General features: G+C 34.5%; 2 protein-coding genes across 8 annotated transcripts; one reads left to right on the plus strand and one right to left on the minus strand.

Moving 5' to 3' along the window:
- Positions 184-5,844, plus strand: LOC107617665 (protein PELOTA 1). Of its 3 annotated transcripts, none has more exons than XR_001615025.2 (16): positions 184-367; positions 457-539; positions 627-705; positions 917-991; positions 1,072-1,128; positions 1,359-1,404; positions 1,955-2,030; positions 2,787-2,862; positions 2,952-2,984; positions 3,224-3,292; positions 3,464-3,570; positions 3,730-3,802; positions 3,934-3,977; positions 4,465-4,559; positions 4,692-4,798; positions 5,497-5,818. XR_001615025.2 is itself a non-coding variant. In XM_016319483.2 (16 exons), the coding sequence occupies exons 1-16, from the start codon at positions 317-319 to the stop codon at positions 5,568-5,570; spliced, it is 1,140 nt and encodes a 379-aa protein (XP_016174969.1). In that variant the 5' UTR covers positions 184-316; the 3' UTR covers positions 5,571-5,844. The 3 variants fall into 3 exon arrangements, 2 of the variants coding, with proteins under 2 accessions (XP_016174969.1, XP_020968007.1); XM_016319483.2 differs by having other exon boundaries at positions 3,934-3,972; positions 5,497-5,844; XM_021112348.1 differs by lacking the exon at positions 3,224-3,292 and having other exon boundaries at positions 3,934-3,972; positions 5,497-5,844.
- Positions 5,920-8,857, minus strand: LOC107617667 (R3H domain-containing protein 1). Of its 5 annotated transcripts, XM_021112350.1 has the most exons (8): positions 8,719-8,857; positions 8,101-8,204; positions 7,866-7,907; positions 7,408-7,485; positions 7,262-7,333; positions 7,049-7,146; positions 6,367-6,970; positions 5,920-6,235 (listed from the first exon to the last, which is right to left on the minus strand). In XM_021112350.1, exons 1-7 carry the CDS (start codon positions 8,740-8,742, stop codon positions 6,399-6,401), a joined length of 990 nt encoding a protein of 329 aa, XP_020968009.1. In that variant the 5' UTR covers positions 8,743-8,857; the 3' UTR covers positions 5,920-6,235; positions 6,367-6,398. The 5 variants fall into 5 exon arrangements, with proteins under 5 accessions (XP_020968009.1, XP_020968008.1, XP_016174971.1 ...); XM_021112349.1 differs by having other exon boundaries at positions 5,926-6,970; XM_016319485.2 differs by lacking the exon at positions 7,866-7,907 and having other exon boundaries at positions 5,926-6,970; positions 7,408-7,480; positions 8,719-8,856.

Here is a 19,797-nt window from a genome sequence, read left to right on the forward strand (position 1 = left end):
AGACCTCAAATAAAAAAAATTTGTTAAAGATCTCATTAAATATTTTTTGTAAAGCAATTTGAGTATTTCATCTAAGGATGCACGTTTCAAAGAACAAAAACGTGGACAAATCAGAAACCTGTGTATGGATATGTCGGCCTAGGCCCAGCATGGATTTAGCCCATTACAAAAGCCCGCGAAGGATTTTGGAATTTTGCTGGGAGTTGGGAGCAATCGTCATAGGGATTGACAAATAGTTTCTTCGCTCATTTCCAGAAAGCCTCAAGATATAATTTTCAACTACAATTAGTAGCTTCGCTAGCTGACAGGAAGTGGCATGAAGATCGTTCGGAAAGACCTCGTACGTAATGGACCTGGTAGCGTTAAGGTGCAATTTCTTTCCATTCCAATTCATTCATTCTCTCAATGCTTTGAATTTTTGAATTTAATTATTTCAATTGTTGATTGATTATGCAGATGGTGGCAGTAGATTCGGATGATCTATGGTATGCTTATAACTTGATTGCTCCAGGTGATTCTGTCATGGCGGTTACTGTTAGGTACTTCACTTGCACTTTGTCATGGTTTTCTTCGTGTGATCTCTATGGAGAATCTGAATTTGGAAGTGTTGTTTGTTTTGTTAATAGGAAGGTTCTTAGAGAAGCAGCTTCTGGTGGACGGGAAGCAGAACGGATCAAGCTCAAATTGGAAATTAAAGTTGAAGAGGTACAAAGTTTACTGTTTACATGATTTTTGTGAAATGAATGATTGAAAAATAAGGTCATTATCTCAATGGAGGACCTTTTTCTGGTTAATAATGAAATTTGAAAACCTATTATCTGAGAATGGAAGTAGGTATCAAACCAAATAGGCTGCTATATTCTGCCCTTTATCTCAATCCAATGACACATATTGTGTTCTTTCTGTTGTGTTTCAGGTTGCAGATTATGACAAAGAAGGCTCTATGTTGCGAATTCGTGGAAAGAACATATTAGAGAATGAACATGTTAAGGTACTTAACTGCCATACCAGCTTTGACTCCTAATTGATTCTTTTGAATTCTAGTTATCAGCCTTGTAACTGACTGTGCAGATAGGAGCATTCCATACTTTGGAACTCGAGCTACAGCGACCATTTGTGCTTAGAAAGGTATTGCGCTCTGATTTTTTTCCATCAGGCTTTCTTCTGTGTTATAATACATGTGCTAGATCTTTTGCTTGCTTCCTTTATTTTTGGTTTTTATTTTTTTATAACAAAATCATTATGTTTTAGCATTGTGTGTATCAAAGATGAAATTCTGATGAAAACTCTATGATCTGTAATTTATTTCCCTCTTTTGAAGAACTATGATTGCTGAATATTACATATTCCTTTTGTAGGAGGTTTGGGATTCTTATGCTTTGGAGGTACTGCAGCAGGCCTCTGGTGTGTAATCTGAATCTGGAAAATTTAATAGATATTAGGTTTAGTTACTCTATTAATCCCTATAATTTCACCAAATTTTTAATTGATTCCTTACAGTTTAAAAGTTTGATGTTTTCTATTTGAAAGTCACCAAGGACTAATAATTTGAATATATTTCTTCATTAGTGCAAATTTAAATCATGCAGCAGTTTAAATCATCCTTTTGTATACAATCCAGCGGCGAAAAAATGTTTTCTTTTTCTTAGTCTTGAAAAATATTCATATGATTAGATTAAAACATATCTTCAATCATGCAGCAATTTAAATCAGACTTTTGTATTTCCAGCGGGAAAAAATGCTTTTTTCTCTGAATATATTATTATTTACCAATCAAAACCAAACTCTTTATTACTAAGTACCATGATATTCTAGATACCAGTGTGAATATTGGTAAATTCATGAGCAGGAAAAAAAAATCTTTTTCTAATGATTTAATAGCACCCAAACAAGCTCTTGGTGTGAATATTGGTAAATTGCTATGGTGAACAAAAAGTCCATGCATATTTTGCAGATCCCGGTGCAAGTGCTGATCTAGCCGTGGTTTTGATGCAAGAAGGACTAGCCCATATCCTACTTATTGGTAGAAGGTACTGAGAATTTTCAGTTGAATAGATTTCAATCACACGATCAGTATTATAGTACTGTTTAGAGAAGATAGTTCAGAACTTTGAACAATTATTTTAGCATTTTATAGATGGGTGTATGTGTTTGATTTCTCTGAGGAACATAATACATCTAAATATAGTTTGGAACTTCGGACAATTATTTTAGCATTTTATAGATGGATGTATGTGTTTGATTTCTTTGAGGAACATAATACACTGAGAACTGAATACATGCTGTTAAGTACCTAAGGAGAATGGGAAACCACACCATAAATGTTATTAAGGGGTAAGAACTGCTCTGCTTAATACAACACCCTATAATACCCATGTCTCTAACAATACACCACCCTTGGAGAGCTGACGTCCATAGCGGGTTCACTCTATTGTCACTGACCTAGTGGTAGCCACTTCTCTACCAGCTATCAGAATTTGGTATTTGCCTTAATCTAGCCTATAGATAGTCCTTCCCATGGTGATGGCAACCACGGTTCTAATAGCGTTGTTAAGTACCTAGAGAAAGTGGGAAACCACACCCTAAAAGCTAGTTCTTAAGGGGGAAGAATTACTCTCCTTAATACAACATCAAGAATTTCATACTACCTGATGTGGGACTTTGGGCACCCCATAATACTCAAATCCCCAACACATGATCTTCTTTTTGATACTTTTTTCAAACTTTTGACATGTAATCATGCTGTTTCAATCAGATAACTCATCTTATTTTGATTGATGTAATAGTATGACTATTACCCGTTCTCGGATAGAAACCTCAATTCCTCGCAAGCATGGACCTGCTATTGCTGGTTATGAGTCAGTAAGTCCTCTTACTCTATTGCAAGATATGTCATTGGATGAATTCGATAACTTGAGCATATTCTAAAGTGCCTTACTTCTTTTTTGTAGGCTTTGAATAAGTTCTTCGAAAATGTTTTACAGGTAAATTCAACGAATACAGAACATGGAAATGTACCAAATATCTATTTTTATCATAGCTTTGCGTTTGTTTTTTATTTTTCTTTTTTTACCCCCATTATGCCCTGCTATGGAGGATATCTTATCCTTCATTTTTGCTGTATGTCTTTGTTCGTTTCTATAATAATTTTTTTCTTTATTAAAAGAAAGCATAAAAGAGAGTATTTACAAGTATAATAATGGTTTCTACCAATCTGTTTTAGGCTTTCTTGAAACATATAGATTTCAATGTGGTTCGCTGCGCTGTAATTGCAAGTCCAGGATTTACAAAGGTCTGCCATCATTCCCTGCTGGTTCATTTTAGTTTTACAAATTTGACAAGGCATTAAATATTTCTATTCAGTAACATTATTATTTTTGTCTTGTATATATGCAAAGGGTTAGCAGGATTTTGGTAGAGATTTTTGTAGCGGTAATAATTTTTTCCTTTATTTCTGTTTCAGGAACAATTTCATCGTCACTTATTTTTGGAGGCAGAAAGAAGACAGCTACGTCCTATTATTGAAAACAAGTCGAGGATTATTCTTGTGCACACAACCTCGGGATACAAGTATGCTTGCTTCCTCACTTTATCTTCTCCTATCTATTCCTAGTTTTGTAGTAGTTGGTTAACTACGCCTTCATAACAGGTGCGTTCATATCTACTCCGTATATAATTGTTGGAGTCTATAAATCTCATTTCTTTCACTTCATAATTTCTTATCTGTAGGCATAGTTTAAAGGAGGTTCTTGATGCTCCAAATGTCATGAATATGATTAAAGATACTAAGGCAGCACAAGAGGTACCATGATAACCAAATTATTGAACATAATGCACTTATCCATTTGGCCATGCTAAACGATTTCCAAATATTGTTTATTTCATTATCTGTTGAGACTGGAACTAAACTATCTGCTTTCTCTTTTTCTTCAGGTTCGAGCTATGAAGGATTTTTATGACATGCTTTCAAATGTCAGGTTCCATTCTTTTGAAGTTGTTTTCTTTTGTTGCCTTGTCCATGCTATGATTGGAATATTGAATTTCCTATATGAAAAATTCTCTTGCTCTCAATGACTTCAGTATTAGTTCCTCTTAAACATCTATAGGATGAGATACTATATATTTAGGTAAATCAATAGGATCTACATATAACTTCTATTTGCTCATAGCAATGTTATGCCTAGTAGAAAACTGTTGACTAAAAAACTGTTGACCTTCTAGGCACTTGCATCATAAATTGCTGTAATGATTAGATTTATTGAAGTTAGTACATTAAGAGAAATACATCTTGTCATCTTCCATGAAATTTGCTTTTCACTTTTCATTCTTATTTTGTATCAAGTGATAACTAAAATTACACTCATTGATTCTCTTTTAATCTCAAAACTGCACATGCGCATCCTTTAAGCTGATGATTTTGAAAAATCAAGGAAATCTTGATTGAATATTGTTGGGTTTGTTCAGGATCCAGCCCGAGCTTGCTATGGAGTTAAACATGTTGAGGTTGCCAATGAACGACTAGCTGTGCAAACACTTCTTATTACTGATGATCTTTTCAGGTGCCAATGATATAAATCACTAAGCAATATATCATTATAACTGAACTGAATGTTTTCAGCAGTGTCTTTCTCCATGCCCTTTCAAGTTTACATTGGAAAATTGTGCCTTAATGTACATGCTTTTTGCTACAGGAATTCAGATATAGCAAGAAGACAAAAGTTCGTTGAGTTGGTCAACTCAGTTAAGGATTCAGGAGGCTCTGTCCATGTATTTTCATCCTTGCATGTCTCTGGAGAACGTGAGTGTTTTTACTTTATTGATTATTTTCCTAGAACACCATGAACCGAAAAGCATCTAGTATTGAAAAGGAAAAATTATTAAGATGGTACTCCCTCCCATAACTTTTATCCAAGTACGAAAATAGTAAAATATGACAAATAAAAGTGAAAAGAAATATGTATTTCCGAAGAAAAAAAGTGTGCACAGAGAGAGTAATATAAAGGTTTAATTACTCTATTAGTCCCTATGGTTTCACTAAATTTGCAACTAGGTCCCTATATTTTTTTCTTTCAATTTGGTCCCTACACTGCTTTTAAATTTTGTAATTAAGTCATTTTCGTGTAAAAAAACGTTAAAATTAACAGAATATTCTTCTCAAAAAACATATGATCAAAGATCTAATTAGATTTTTAATTGTGGGTACCTTCAATTTGCAGAGAAATATTCTGTTAGCTCTAACATTTTTTACAATGACAATGACCTAATTACAAAATTAAAACTAGTGTAGGAACTCAATAGAAAGGAAAAAAGTATAAAGACTTAATTATAAATTTGGTAAAACTATAGGGACCAACAGATTAATTAAACGAAAGCTAAAGATTTATGCACCACTTTTTGGTAGTGAATGAAAGTATGAAACTCGTGTAGGAAGATTATGTTTCGGTATTTTATGTATTTGTTTAGAACTCAATTTGTCATTTTGTTGCTGATGGACAGAGCTAGCACAGATAAGTGGCATTGCTGCAATTCTTCGGTTTCCTCTGCCTGACCTTGAAGACATTGAAATGTGATGGTCAAGCATTGTATATTTCTGTTGGTGGGCATCTGTCATTTGGCTTATCTTGGATTTTTTGTTTTCTTAATATTATGTGTTGAATGCAAGGCAGATGTTGCAACAGCACCCTTAGTGTTCAGTGCCGAGTGTCCACTTTGTGATAACTTGTATTGCATGGTATTTATATGTTGAAATTGACACACCCCACCATATATGAATCTGTATAGTTTACACTACAAACTGAGTGAAAGCTGTTTTGGTTAACCATTTGTTTATGTTTTAGTTATGCATATCCTAAAAATGTAATTCTTTCTATTATGTTTATAAAATAATTTTTCACCGGAGATGGCAAACAAAAGTAGGCATCTTGAAACAAGATAAAATTCACATATCTGTGATTGACTAGTGATATCTGCACAACAATTTCATGACACCCCAAACACCCTCTTACTTTTTCCCACTTCAAGTAGTTATACAACACAATATAATACACATCAGAATGGCAATGCAGCTTCCCTGTCTTGCAACATTTGGATAACATTCCAAAACATATCTCGTCAACTTGATTTTCCTTCCCTACTCCAAAAAGAGGGTTCTTCCGACAGTGGAAATCGGCAGCTACTCAAATTATTCCAGCACAATAGCCACCAACATGATACAAGTATCTCCTGTATGGATATCCTGAGATTATGTCAGGGAATCTTGTGAAAACATGCTCATTATTCAACCCCCTGTGATTGAGATTAAAACAATGGGGGAGTCCCTTCTTAGACACAGTATCTTCTGCTTCAGAAAAAGATTTCTCAACTTACACTTCAAGGAAAAGAACAACCTCATCCTTTGCTTAATTCTTCTTTGTCTCTCCATCTCTACTTCTAGGAACTGTCCCGGAGTGCACCCCCAATGCATGAGCAAACATTCTCTTCGCAGCTCCTATGTGCTCCTCCTTCATGCAGTCTTTACTCAACTTAGGTGCTTGTTTTCCATCTTGAGTTGATTTGGGGAAATCTTTGTCGAGCAGTGTTTGATCATCCCTTTTATTAAGTGCAGCTCCACCTGAAGTGCTAGTGTTTCTTATTCTACTGTTTGAGTTCCTTCTTCGAGGTATTGACTCTTCCAAGTTCTCCATGGGATTGGGCTCTGCGCCATTCTCTCTCCGAGCATTCAATTCATCCATGAGCACTTTGTCCTTTGTACTATCACTAGCTAAGACATTTTGATTCTCCGTATTCATTCTTCGACCTAATGCATGCGCAATCATGCGGTGGGCAACCACAGGCACACTTCGCTGCTTTTGTCCACCAGGCTCTTTTATCTCTTCCAAACTCTCACAGAAAATTCTCTCCCGAGCAGCCAAATAAGCCGCTTTTCTCTCTTCCAGTGACAGTGGAAAGGAGGTTCTGTTTGTTTGTAAGACTGAAAAATGCAACACAACATTAAGGCCCCTCATTAAGAAGTTTGCTATATTAGTGTTTTCCTTATTAAGCATATTACCTGGGGAGGGGTCTTCTCTCCTTAATATTTGATGTGATGTAATTAAAGATTGGGGTTCATCATAACCCCATAGGATATCGCTTACAAGGATTGGAGGTCTGAAAATTCAAAGCATTCACAAAAAACTTGTTTAAATATAGCAAGAGAAAGTAATGGAAATGTGCTTGATATATCTAGAGGATCATCAGCAAGGAAAGGCTGAAGTTCACTCACATGGATGTGTCTGGACATTTCTCAAGAATTAAATGGCGATCATCTCCTTCACCAACAGACTCATGTGCAAACCTGGAAACATGTTTAAAATGAAAATCACGATATTTGAAAAGACTTAAAAGAAATAAAAATCACATGATACATACCCAAATATCTCAGCAAGGCGATGCAAAAGAAGACGGCTATAAGAGTTCATTGGCTCCAATTCCAAGATCCCATCTGAACTATAATAGTTCATCAAAGCAGATATGTAAATTATTCAAGACACATTTTATGGGACAAAGCGCAAAACAACTATTTAACATGAAAGACATAAAAAACCAACTCCAATCAGATGCTGTAAATGACAACACTTAGAGCTGCTCTGCAACAACCTTTCTTTACTTATAAATCAAGGCCTTAATATAAATACAAAGTGCCAATGAATAAGAGATGTATACAAACAATTTTTGTTGAGAGAGAAATCATGACTAATTTGAAGCGATTTAAGATTGTGGCATGGTATTTTTTCAGGTTCTGATATATTAGGATTCTTCCACTTTCTTTCGGAATTTGGTTGCCCTGGACACGAACTATAAAAAGAACTCAGAGAACATGACATTACTTAAAATCATCCCTCTGCTGATAGGCTGCTTCCTTTTTGGGACTGGGGAAAAAATGACAGGAAAAGTGTAAAATTTCATTGAGGTTTCAAATTTATCTCTCACCATGATAGAGGCTATGTTATTACTGCTGTTAAGTAAACCATTATCTCTTAGCCAAAGTGGTGACTTATAGCACTATACACTTATACTATTCCTGTGAAGTAAGGTCAAACATAATCTGATCGTGAATTTTACCTTGTGTCATCATCCTGAAGAAACTTGACCAAGGTTTCTTCCATTGTGAGCACTAAATGCTTGCAATGAAGGTTGTCCTTGACCAGAGAAGCCAATTCCTCAACCTGAAATATAAATACATTACAAGCATTCAAAGCAAGCATTTAAAATAGAGAGCAAAGAAAAATCATCAACAATTGTCCAACAACTTGTCAATAATATTGGCTCCTAATTGACACCAAATATAGAAGTTCAGGAAGCAAGCATTTTATACCGAATCAAAGTGAAGTCAATGAGCAAACTTGGTGCTAAAACTCAGCTTCGTGCTTTTGATTCTATCAATTATATATTAAAAACTGCAAGCATTTATATAAAACTGAAGACTCGCTAGAACTTAGGGTTTGAAATTCTATAAATTGACACCAAACCATAAAATTTCATCAAGCAAGCATTTATACTCAATCAAACACGAAGTAAAGAAACAAACTTGGTGCTAAAACTTAGCTTAGAGTCTCTTCATTATGTAAATTATACATCAAAGAGTGCAATTTGCAGAAAGCACGAAATTGAAATGGATGACAAAATGGTAATTTATGTATATTGAGAAGAAGAAAGAGAAACCAGAAAGAGCAGACATACCATGGCGAATTGGGTCATACTCATGGTTGAAACCTGAAAAGAGCTGAAGGATTTTGGTTAAGGATTTTGGTTTAGGGTTCCCAATTACAAACTTCAGATTTCGTGTTGGAGTATACCGGATTTTTTTTTTAAATATATATTTTAATTATTTTATTTATCGAAATAAGTATTTAGACATTATTTATATTGTTAGATCCCGTTATATATTTCGTTTACAGTGTACAAAATGATTATACATGATATGTAACGATTTTATTTGGCTATATTTCGTTTGCAAATGAAAAAATACATATTGTCTAAAAAAATACATATATCTCATTTATAATATAAACGAAATAAAAAAAATTACAATTAAAATAATCTAAATTTTTAATATTTAAAAAAGTATATAAAAATTTATTTAAATTTATTTTTAAATTTATAATAGGTACAAAAAATATTCAACTTCTAATCCTTTTAATTTAACGTCTTCCTTCATCACTTATTTAAATCTCTCGTTTGTTAGTTTTTTTTTTTTCCAATCTCTATAATTTAAATTTGAAACCACCCACTATTTTGATTATAGTAATTGCACGCTAAAAAATTAAAATATTAAATTAATGTAGAGACTTTTACTCTTTGCTTTGGTAACTGTTTTAAATCATCATACTTCCACTTTTTGCTCTTTCAAATCCTTTTTAGGAAATAGTGAGGGAGAATTTTAACACAAACAAACAAACACAATTTTTGTAACAATAATGTTCCACATCCATCTAATTTTTCTAACCAAGTCAACCAAGTTCTTTTTGGATCACGCCATCCCCCTATTAACTTAAAGCTTCTTCCTCAACTTAGAGCTTCTCTTTCTCAATATAAACCTTCTCTTCGTTCTTCTATCTCAACGTAGAACTTCTCTTCCTTAATGTAAAGCTCTCGCGTTCTTTTTTACTCTGATTTTTACAACGTAAAGCTTCGTTTTCTTCTTCATTTCCAGATTTCAGATTTTTTTCCTCATTTTCAGATTTCAATAGCGTATCAAAACAATGAATGATTCAACTTCAAATTAGTTGAATGAGAGCAATTTGGATTATTCTTCTGAATCGAATCAAGCGGATGAGGTTTGAATTATTAAATTTTGAATTGAATTGAATGGAATGTAATTACTAAATCCAGTAGTTTATGAACACAATTTTCTATTCATTTGAAATTGTACATTGGTTTCGTTTTGATGGTATTTCTCGGTTCATTCTAGACACAGGTGTTTTGAATTTGAATTTATATACTGGACAATGTTCAGTTCATTTAGTATTATACAGTGATTTCGCTTTGATAATATTTTCGGTTCATTCTAGATGCAGGTATTTCTGAGTTCTTGGTTCATTTGGTATTATACAATGATTTCGCTTTAATAATATTCTCTGTTCATTTTATAGTCCAGGTATGTTGTGGATGAACAATTTGTCCCAAAGGTTGGGATAACTTTCAAAACACTGGAAGAAGTTGGAAAGTCCTACAAAGATTATTCCAAACTTGCCGGTTTTTCTACCAAAATAAGGAACACAACTCGGAAGAGAGATGAGATTAAGAATCAACTAATTATATGTAGTAGAGAGGGAAAGTGAAAATCCAAGATATCTCCAACTCTAAAGACAAACCCCTCAGCTCCAATAAACTGTCCAGCAGGATTTACATACATATATTGAAGGACGTCGTCTTTGGATAATTTTCAAAGTTGTTCTGAATCATTCAACCCTTGTCTAGATCAAACAGAGATGATTAAACAACACAGGGAGCTAAGCATGTTTGTACGTCGCACCATTGAAAATAACGAGGAAGCCGGAATCAGACCGAGTAAAATATATCAGTCATTCGTAGTAACAGCGGTCAGTCATCGTGAACTAAGTTTTATCGAAAAAGATATGAGGAATTACATTACAAGGGAAGTACAGAATGTTTTGGCAAGTACTTATTAAGAATGAAAGAGAAGAAACAAAAATTTTTTTTTCGAGCTTGACCTTGAAGGTGATCACTCCATCAAAAATGCATTTTGGGCCAATACAAGAAGCAGGGATGCATACGAGTATTTTGGAGATGTTGTTTCATTTAATACTATTTACAACACAAACAGGTACTCAGTTCACTGCGATATAGTTTTAGGTTCACAGAGGCATTGCATTTCGATTTATAACTGTTGCGAGTATCTATTTTTGCAGGTACAATCTGGTTTTTGGTTCTTTTATGGGCGTGAATAATCACGGCCAATCGACACTTCTCGGATGCGCTTTAATGGAAAATGAGAACATCCAATTATTCAAATGGCTATTCGAATATTGGCTTCGTTGCATGGGAGAGAAGGAACCAAAAGGGATTCTTACCGATCAATGTGCATCGATGCAAAGGGCTATTAAGCCTGTATGCCAACAACAATTCACCAGTGCTGTATTTGGAATATCATGAAGAAGATCCCACGCAAATTAAATGGGTACAAGTGACACGAAGAAATCGAACAAGAGATGAGCCATGTCGTTTGGAACTCGTTTACAAAAGACACATTCGACAGAAATTGAAATGATTTTGTCATAAAGTACGGTGTTGGAGGCAATAAGTGGCTTTTAGGTAACCGAAGTTTTAATTCGAATTATTTGATTTTGTTAGTTTTTCGGTGAAAATGAGTATAACATTCGATTCATTCTTGCGCCTGTTTTCGGTTCATTCTGCAGAGCTATTTGAAGATCGCCATTTATGGATTCCAGTTTATCTGGATTATCACTTTTGGGCCGGGATGAGAAGCACAAAAAAGAGCGAGAGCACGCATGCATTTTTTAACAAGTTTATCATACACAATAGCTCCTTGATTCAATTTGTGAAGCAATACGATAATTGCCTAGTAAAGAGTCCATGTTTGATGGTAAATTTTAGCTTAAATTGAGTGAATTTCATCATATAAACTCACACTTATTCACTTAAATAGCATATTTTTGTGATTTTTCTCTAAATTGTGCCTAAATATAAAAACATGTTTTTTTGTGCTTTAATTGATCAATTTAGTTCTACTTTTATTCCATTCGAAGTCTTGATATATTTTGTTGAGTGATTTCAGGTCAAATAGGCAGAAATTGCTTGGGAAAAGTAGAAGGAAAGTATGCAAATGGGAGAATACATGGAGAAACAAAGGAGAAGAGCACACCAATGTGTGCATACGCACAACCTCCTGTGCGTACACAAAAGACAAGATTCAGCCAGTGTGCATACGCAAACAATCCTGTGCATATGCACAAGTTCTGAAACTGAAATCTTGTCATTAAAAAGCCACGTAGCTCGCAATTTTGGGGGCCTTTTGGCCCAATTCTGCAAAGTCTGAAATTGAAATGGAAGGGCTAACAAGGGAGCAACATACCATATCATTCATACACATTATTAGATAGTTTTAGGGAGTTTTAGTATTAGTTTTTCTTAGGATTTTATCCCAAATCTCTTAGGGTTTAGTTAGAATTTATATTAGAAGTTTACATTTTCCATTTTGATCTTGGATTCTAGCTTACCACCATTGTAAGTAATACTCAATTTTCTCTTTGATTATACTACTTTTGTTACACTTTCTTATAATTAAAGTTATACGTTTTACATATATATACCGTTTGAATCTTTGAGTTCTTAGTTATTAATTTGATGTTTATTGGTTATTACTTGTTTGATTGAGTTGTCTTTGTTGATTTTATTCATTGGTTGGTTATAGTTTCAAGTATTTTTATAATATCACTATGTTTGATCATTATGCCCACCAAGTGTTTGTGAAAATGTCAATTTTGAATATGGAGTAGATTTCCACTTCTTGGTTTGGAAAAATGGATACATAGGATACTAGAGTCATAATGTCCAACATTTAGTGGTGATTTTAGGTTGTTAGTTGCTCTTGTTTACACTAACGCTAGCTTTTTACTAAGTTAATTAGTAAGTTAGCTAGGATTTGTGGATTAAGGACAATTATGCTCACTTGACTTACTCTCGATGTTAAGAGTTGACTAAGTGAGATTAACTCATTGTAATTGCCATAGTTGTGGTTATGACAAGGAAATGATTCCTTAATCCCCAACCCCAAGCCAAGGTTCCCTTACGTTTTGAACCACATTTTCACTAGTTTTGACCTTGTTCTCTTCTATTTAGCATTAATTGTTCTTTGATTCATTATTAGTTCATTATTTGTGCTATTATTGCTTAGTTACTATTATTTACTTTCTTGCTTGTTAATTTTGGTTCCTATTAATTCACTAGTTGAGTTGTCGATTCTTTAATTCCTTGAATTTCTGCTCTATGCTTGGAAACCCCCAATTTCACAACCGAACTTATGCACTCGTAATTGCTAGCTCCGTAGGAAGATGACCCGGGAAGTAAAACTCTCAGTTAATTGAATTAAATTGTAACACTCCTTACTCTAAACTTTGATTTGGGGTTCAATTGTCGGTTTGGGACTATACTTGCAACGCAATTTTTATTCCTAAAAAATTTTGAACCGATGTTTGGCCGCCCACCAAGTTTTTGGCGCCGTTGCCGGAGAGCTTGCAATGGTGTTATAGTATTGGCTATTGTGAATATGTTAATATATAAATAGCTTGCTTTTTATTTATCTTTTTGTTCTTATCATTAATTAGGAGTTTTATTTCTTTTGTTTCTTGATATATTTTGTTCCTATTCTCTCTTGTTCTTGTTAGAATTCAAGAATTTGGTCACCCGATTAGAAGCTTGAAGATCAACAAGGAAGGGTGTCGACATAAACTTTAGGATCCCGGAGGACAATGGAAATGCAAGCATTGGGGGAGATTCAAGAAAGAATTCAAGCACAAACCACCATAGCAAGGGCTCTCCCAATTGTCTAACTTAAAGACAATAAACAAAACTGATAGGTGGGAGACACCCCACCATGGTAACATCCTTCCAACCCCTCTTTTCTTTTAGTTTTTGTTTATTAAATTTTTATTTCTTTTTGGTTATCTTAGTTTGGTTGGATTTTAGTTTTGATCAAGTGTTTTTAAGGTAGAATACGTTTTGGGTTGAAAAGCTTTGTTGGATATCATGTTTGGTGCCTTTAGAGGCTTAAAATTTTGTAAAAATAAAGTTTTGTGCGTACACACATACCCCAATTCCATTGATCCTTGCGTACGCAACCCACCTGTGCGTACGCAACGCCCCTTTTAACCTCCCTATCGGGTGCATGCGCTCACTGCTGTGCGTGCTCACAAACCCCTTTTCCCACTTAGTGTGCGTACGCACGGAACTGAGAGCATACTCACAAGCCTCGTTTTAGGCATGATTTTGAATTAAGCCCTAACATTCGCGCGTGCCACCCCCTCCATCCCTCACTTCTCTTCTTCGTCCACACCGCACTCCCAAGACACCACCAACCATCACCCCACCTTTCTTCCTTCATTCCGGCGACGTCAGTGCTGCCAACCATCACCACCCGCACCACCCCTTTCTTTCTTTCTTTCTTTCTTTTTTCTTTCTTTCCTCCATTGTCCAAAAGCTTGCTCTGCCCCTGCGCCAGCTACAGCTCGCACCTCTCTTTGTTACTTTCTGGCGACGCCAATTCTGTCGTGACTCTTGTAGTGCCAACCTCATAGTGCCACTGCAACCTCTGCCTCCATTCTTCATATTTAATTACTCATGTTCCTTTCTATTTGCTCTTTCTACTTTGTCTACTTTTAATTGCATTTTAGTTTTTAATTTTAGTAATTATATTAGGATTAAATTAGTTTTTTGTTGCTTAAATGAGTTGCAAGTGTTTGTTTGATGTTAATTGGATTGATTGTTGCTTGAAATTGGTTTGAATTTGATGAATTTGTGCACTGCACACCAACTGTGTTGATGTAATGCCTGAATGAACTTTGAGTTTAATTCATATGTTGTAGCTACCATATGCTTTAAACTATATTATTGTTTGTCATTTTATTTATGAATTGTGCACTTTTGAATGGTTATGATGCTATTTAACATTGAAATTCAACAATGTACTTGTTTATTGTTTTGACTTACTAGCACCTAAATGGATTTGTACATTTACATTTTGTTGCATATTAAGTGAAATTTTTAGTAAGTGCATTGAATTTAGTGAATTGAATTGAATCGCTTGTTCATCATGGTTTTCAAATCAACATAATCACATAACAAGGTATTTGTTTTTTTTAATGCTTTACATTTGTTTGAGTTGACTTAACTTGATTCTTACCAAGCTTGTCACTTTTTGCAACAAGCACCTCGTTTGTGTGATTATTTCATTATTTTTAAAGATGAATAAGAAGTTTTCTTTTCATTATTGAATTGGTTATTGTTTGTTGTGTGATTCTATATAACCTTGCAATTTTACTTGCATAATTTCAATATCCATTCTTTCAAAAATTCAATTCACTTTTGTTGTGTTTGCCTAAGCTTGCTTATTCTTTAATCTTTGCTTATTTATTGCTTGTATCTTAGGCTGTTTGATTGAGGAACTCATTCTTAATTGTTGATTGTGTGGTTTTCGTTTTAACCGGCCAATGTGTGTGTTCTAATCGCGCGCACATTTAGAATACATACATTGTCTTTTGTTGAACCACACCCTTATACACTTTTCCTCAATTAAGTATTTGTTATTTGTCTATTGTTGTTACTTCCTTAATTGTCTTCTTCTACCACTTATCTTGTGATCTTGAATTCTATTCTTTTGTTCCTTTTCAAAATGCGCCGCAAAAGCAAAGAGCCGGCTACACTCTCCTCGGGTCCTCGAGGCATTCTTCTGTACCCCTCTGATCGTCGGAGCGACAAGTCGAACACCTTTGCAAATGAAAAGGCCAACATCCATCGGGAGCGAAAGCTCAATATAACAGAAAAGTATATAGCTGCTATCAATGACAGAATTGCCTCCTTTCAGTGGGGATTTCTTAAGCAAGACTCCATGGAAATCAATGAACATGGTGTGGGAGGTCTATGCCAATCTCCTGGCTTGGAAAGCGAAGACGGTATTCCTCCGAGGGAAACAATTGGATACTTCTAATCAAGCTTTTGAAGCCTTTCTGAAGATTCCTTACATCCCGCCTAAAACACTAGACCTTTATAATTTTTCATTTTTTTTATTTTTGGTATAATTATATTCATTTGTTATATCATTCATATATCATATCTTTTTCTTTTAATAATTTATATTTTAAATATAATTTAGTTTATATTGAATATATATGATACTATATATCGTGAGTCTTTTTTTTTATGATTTGAATCTCTCAAGCGCCAAACTGGTAGAGAGTACAGAAAACAAATCTAAAAGATATACAAGCACAAATCACTACTACAGACAAAAGATTACAAACTACTAAATCATACAAGAAAAGTTATAAAGTAAAAAGTAATGTAATACAAGATAACATGATCAAAATAATTAGGCTTGATTCTGCACACCTTGGACATCAGCATATTATACCTTCACACTCTATATATTCTACTCTATTTTTTGTCCAAAGTTGTACGTGATACATAATATCATTTTTTATTCTTTTCACATTTAACTCCTTGGCATTGAATTCTTTTTTTATTTCTTGCATACCACAAGCACCAAATTATAGCATAAAAGAGCGATTTTCATACTTCATTGAATTATTGTGCCATTTTATGATTCATCCAAGATTCAAAGCACCCACTTATATGTCCAGGCCACACCCACATCAAATTTCTTACTTGGAGAGCTTGACCCCATATGCTCTAGGAGAATGTGCACAAAAAAAATAAATGAAAAGTTGTTTTAATTTCATTATTATAGAATACATACCTCGAGTTCTTTTGTGCCACAATACCACATATGAGTAGCTTATCCTTTGTGTTGAGTTTCTCTTGGATTACGAATCACAACAATAATTCTACTTTTGATAGGACAAGATTACTTCATAACTTGTTATTGAATTTCTTCCATGAATCACCAACATCTATCTCTCTATATTTATAGTTTTCTTGCATCATGGATTTCACCGTTTATACTCTTTGTCCTTGGTTATCATACTTCCATAGCAAGTTGTCACCTCTATTTGTACTACCTTCCACTCTTGCTAGAATAGCAAGTAACTCCCTACTATTGTCCTCCTCCCATGTTCTTAGGTTGCGCCTCCATTTTAAGGACTAAATCTAATTGCACCCATCCCAAACTCTGCACTCACTGATTGTGTAATTTTTATCTTCAATCACAACATATAATCTTGAAAATAAATCTTTTAATTTACGTTATTTTACTTAAATATGATGTCAAAACTTTGTCTTTGTTCCGTCGCCAACTACTATTTTTAATCCTTCTTGAAACAACTTAGCAAGAGTTTTATCTCTATTTTGTATATTTACTGTCACCCCAAATTCCTCCAATTTTAATTGGTACTTGGTCATAGAGAGAATTATTTAATGTTATTTCAGGAATAAATGACTCTCTTCCAAAGCGGACAGTTTTTCTTATCAAAAAGCCACCATCATTTGAAGAGTAGTGCAGTGTTCTTGAGGATAACACTGCCAACCCCCAAATGTACTGATAAATCACTATTTTATGATTTATCTTGTGCTCAATTGAGTAGTTTTTATCAACTCTTTATCCACTTATTCATACTATTTGCATGGTTTTACATTTGTCCTCCTAATTATATGCTTTGATTGAAAATATGCTTTTTTGGCCTTAAGTTTCCTATGTTTAATCCTCTCTTATTACCATTAGATGCCTTGATATGTGTGTTAAGTGTTTTCAGAGATTACAGGACAGGAATGACTTAGAGGATGGAAAGGAAGCATGCAAAAGTGGATGGAATACAAGAAGTTGGAGAAATTGCTAAGCTGTCCAGCCTGACCTCTTCGCACTCAAACGGCTATAACCTTAGCTACAGAGGTCCAAATGATGTGGTTTTAGTTGCGCTGGAAAGCTAACGTCCAGGGTTTCGATTTCATATATAATATGCCATAGTTGCTCTAACACTAGGCAACGCGAATGCGCGCTCCACGCGGACGCGTCGCAGTGTCGAAAATCAGCGTGGCAGATTTCTTCTCCAGCGATTTCTGGGCTGTTTTCGACCCAGTTTGCGCCCCAGAAAACACAGATTAAAGGCTATAAGTGGAAGAATGCATCCATTTAGAATAATCAGCTCATAATACACAATTTTAGGATTTAGATGTAGTTTTTAGAGAGAGAGATTCTCTCCTCTCTCTTAGGATTAGGATTTAGGATTTTTATTATGTTTAAGCTATGATCCTTTAAATTACCTGTTCCTTACTTTCAAAACCCCCAATTTACAAGACTCATAACCAATAATAAGAACACCTCCCTGCAATTCCTTTAGAAGACGACCCGAGGTTAAATACTTCGGTTATCAATTTCAAAGGGGTTTGTTACTTGTGACAACTAAAACATTTGTATGAAAGGACTTTTGTTGGTTTAGAAGCTATACCTGCAACGAGGCTTTATCTGCGAATTTCTAGACCACGCAAAAGTTCTCTCTTCAAAATGGCACCGTTGCCGGGGAATTGCAAACGTGTGCCTTATTATTGGTTATTGTAAATATTTGCTTCTTGCTTGTTTATTTGTCTTTATTTTTTCTTTTTATTTTTGCTTTTTCGTAAATTAAGAGGTTATTGGTTTTTATTTAGTTATTAAAAATTTTTCAAAAATTTTTTTTCTTGGTGTTCATCTTGATCTTCAAGTTGTTTTTCGTGTTCATCTTGACCTTCAAGTTGTTTTCTTCGTTTTGATCTAAAAAATTTTAAGTTTGGTGTCATTTTATTGTTTTTCTCTTTCCTCATTTAATTCAAAAATTAAAAAAAAAATTAAATTTCAAAATTTCAAAATTTTCAAAATTTAAATCTTTTTCAAAAAATCATATCTTTTTCAAAATCTTATCTCACCTTATTTCAAAAATCAAATTTCAAAATTCAATATTTAAGTTTCAAATTTCAAATTTCAAATTTCAAAATTCAAATTTCAAAAATTTAAAATTCAAATTTCAAAATTTAGTTTTCAAATTTCAAAATTTAATTTTCAATATCAAAATTTAAATTTCAATAACCTTTTAATTTAAAATTTATTTTTATTTTCGTTTTTAATTTTTATTTACTATTATGAGTTCTCACCCCTCTCGCTTTGAGTTTGGTTCCAATGTTGTTGCAAGGAATGGAAATTATAACAGGAACATACATCAAGGTCAAAACAATCAGAGATGGAAGGAGCCACGAGAATCTGATCAACCCTTTCGGCAACATCACCTTCCAAGATACCATGGACAACGACCATCCTACAATGCATGCCAAGACAATAGATATGGTGGACCCCCTTGTAGTTACCAGCAAGCTCCATCATATGCCAATGAACCATCTCCTCAACACAACTTTAAACCACCATACTCACAAGCCCCTTACCACCAAACACCACCATATAACCCTAATCCTTATCCACCACACCAACCACCATATGAACCACGCCCAGAACCACCACCTCAATATTCACCATCTCCATATCCATCAATCCAAGAGCACTATGATCCTACTTATGATAGTCGAGCACAACCAGAATCAAATGATCGTCTCAAGAAAATAGTGGAAAGATTTCATGCAACCCTTCACCAATTGAATCAAGCGATAAATCAATCAGCTTTTCGACGTTCGAACACTCAAGGAAACCCCATGGCTTCATGTGGACAATCTAATGAAGAACGTAGCATGAAGGAGACATTAGAAACTCCGGTGGACAGCAAGGAGCATGAATTTATACTGGAACAAGTGGAGGAAGCCGGAATTATTAAAGAAGAAGAAGTGGTTGAAGACTTGGGAGATGCTGAACCTCCATGGGAAAGTCAAGACATAGAACCTCCTTCCAAGACGGTTGCATTTGATGTTGAGGAGGGTGTACAACCTCCAAGGCATATCATAGTTGAAGACTTGGAAGAGGTTGATCAAGAAATGGAGATTAAAGAAGAGGAAGCACAGTCTCCCATGCCCTTGGTGAGCAATGAAGAAAAGATTGAATTGGAAGAAAGCTACCAAGAGGAAGAGGTTGATATTGAAGAAACTTGCAAAGAAGTGGAAGTTGTTAGAGAAGAGCACAAAGGAGTGGAG

The sequence above is a fragment of the Arachis ipaensis genome, chromosome B09, assembly GCF_000816755.2.
Source record: "Arachis ipaensis cultivar K30076 chromosome B09, Araip1.1, whole genome shotgun sequence".
NCBI lineage: Eukaryota > Viridiplantae > Streptophyta > Magnoliopsida > Fabales > Fabaceae > Arachis > Arachis ipaensis.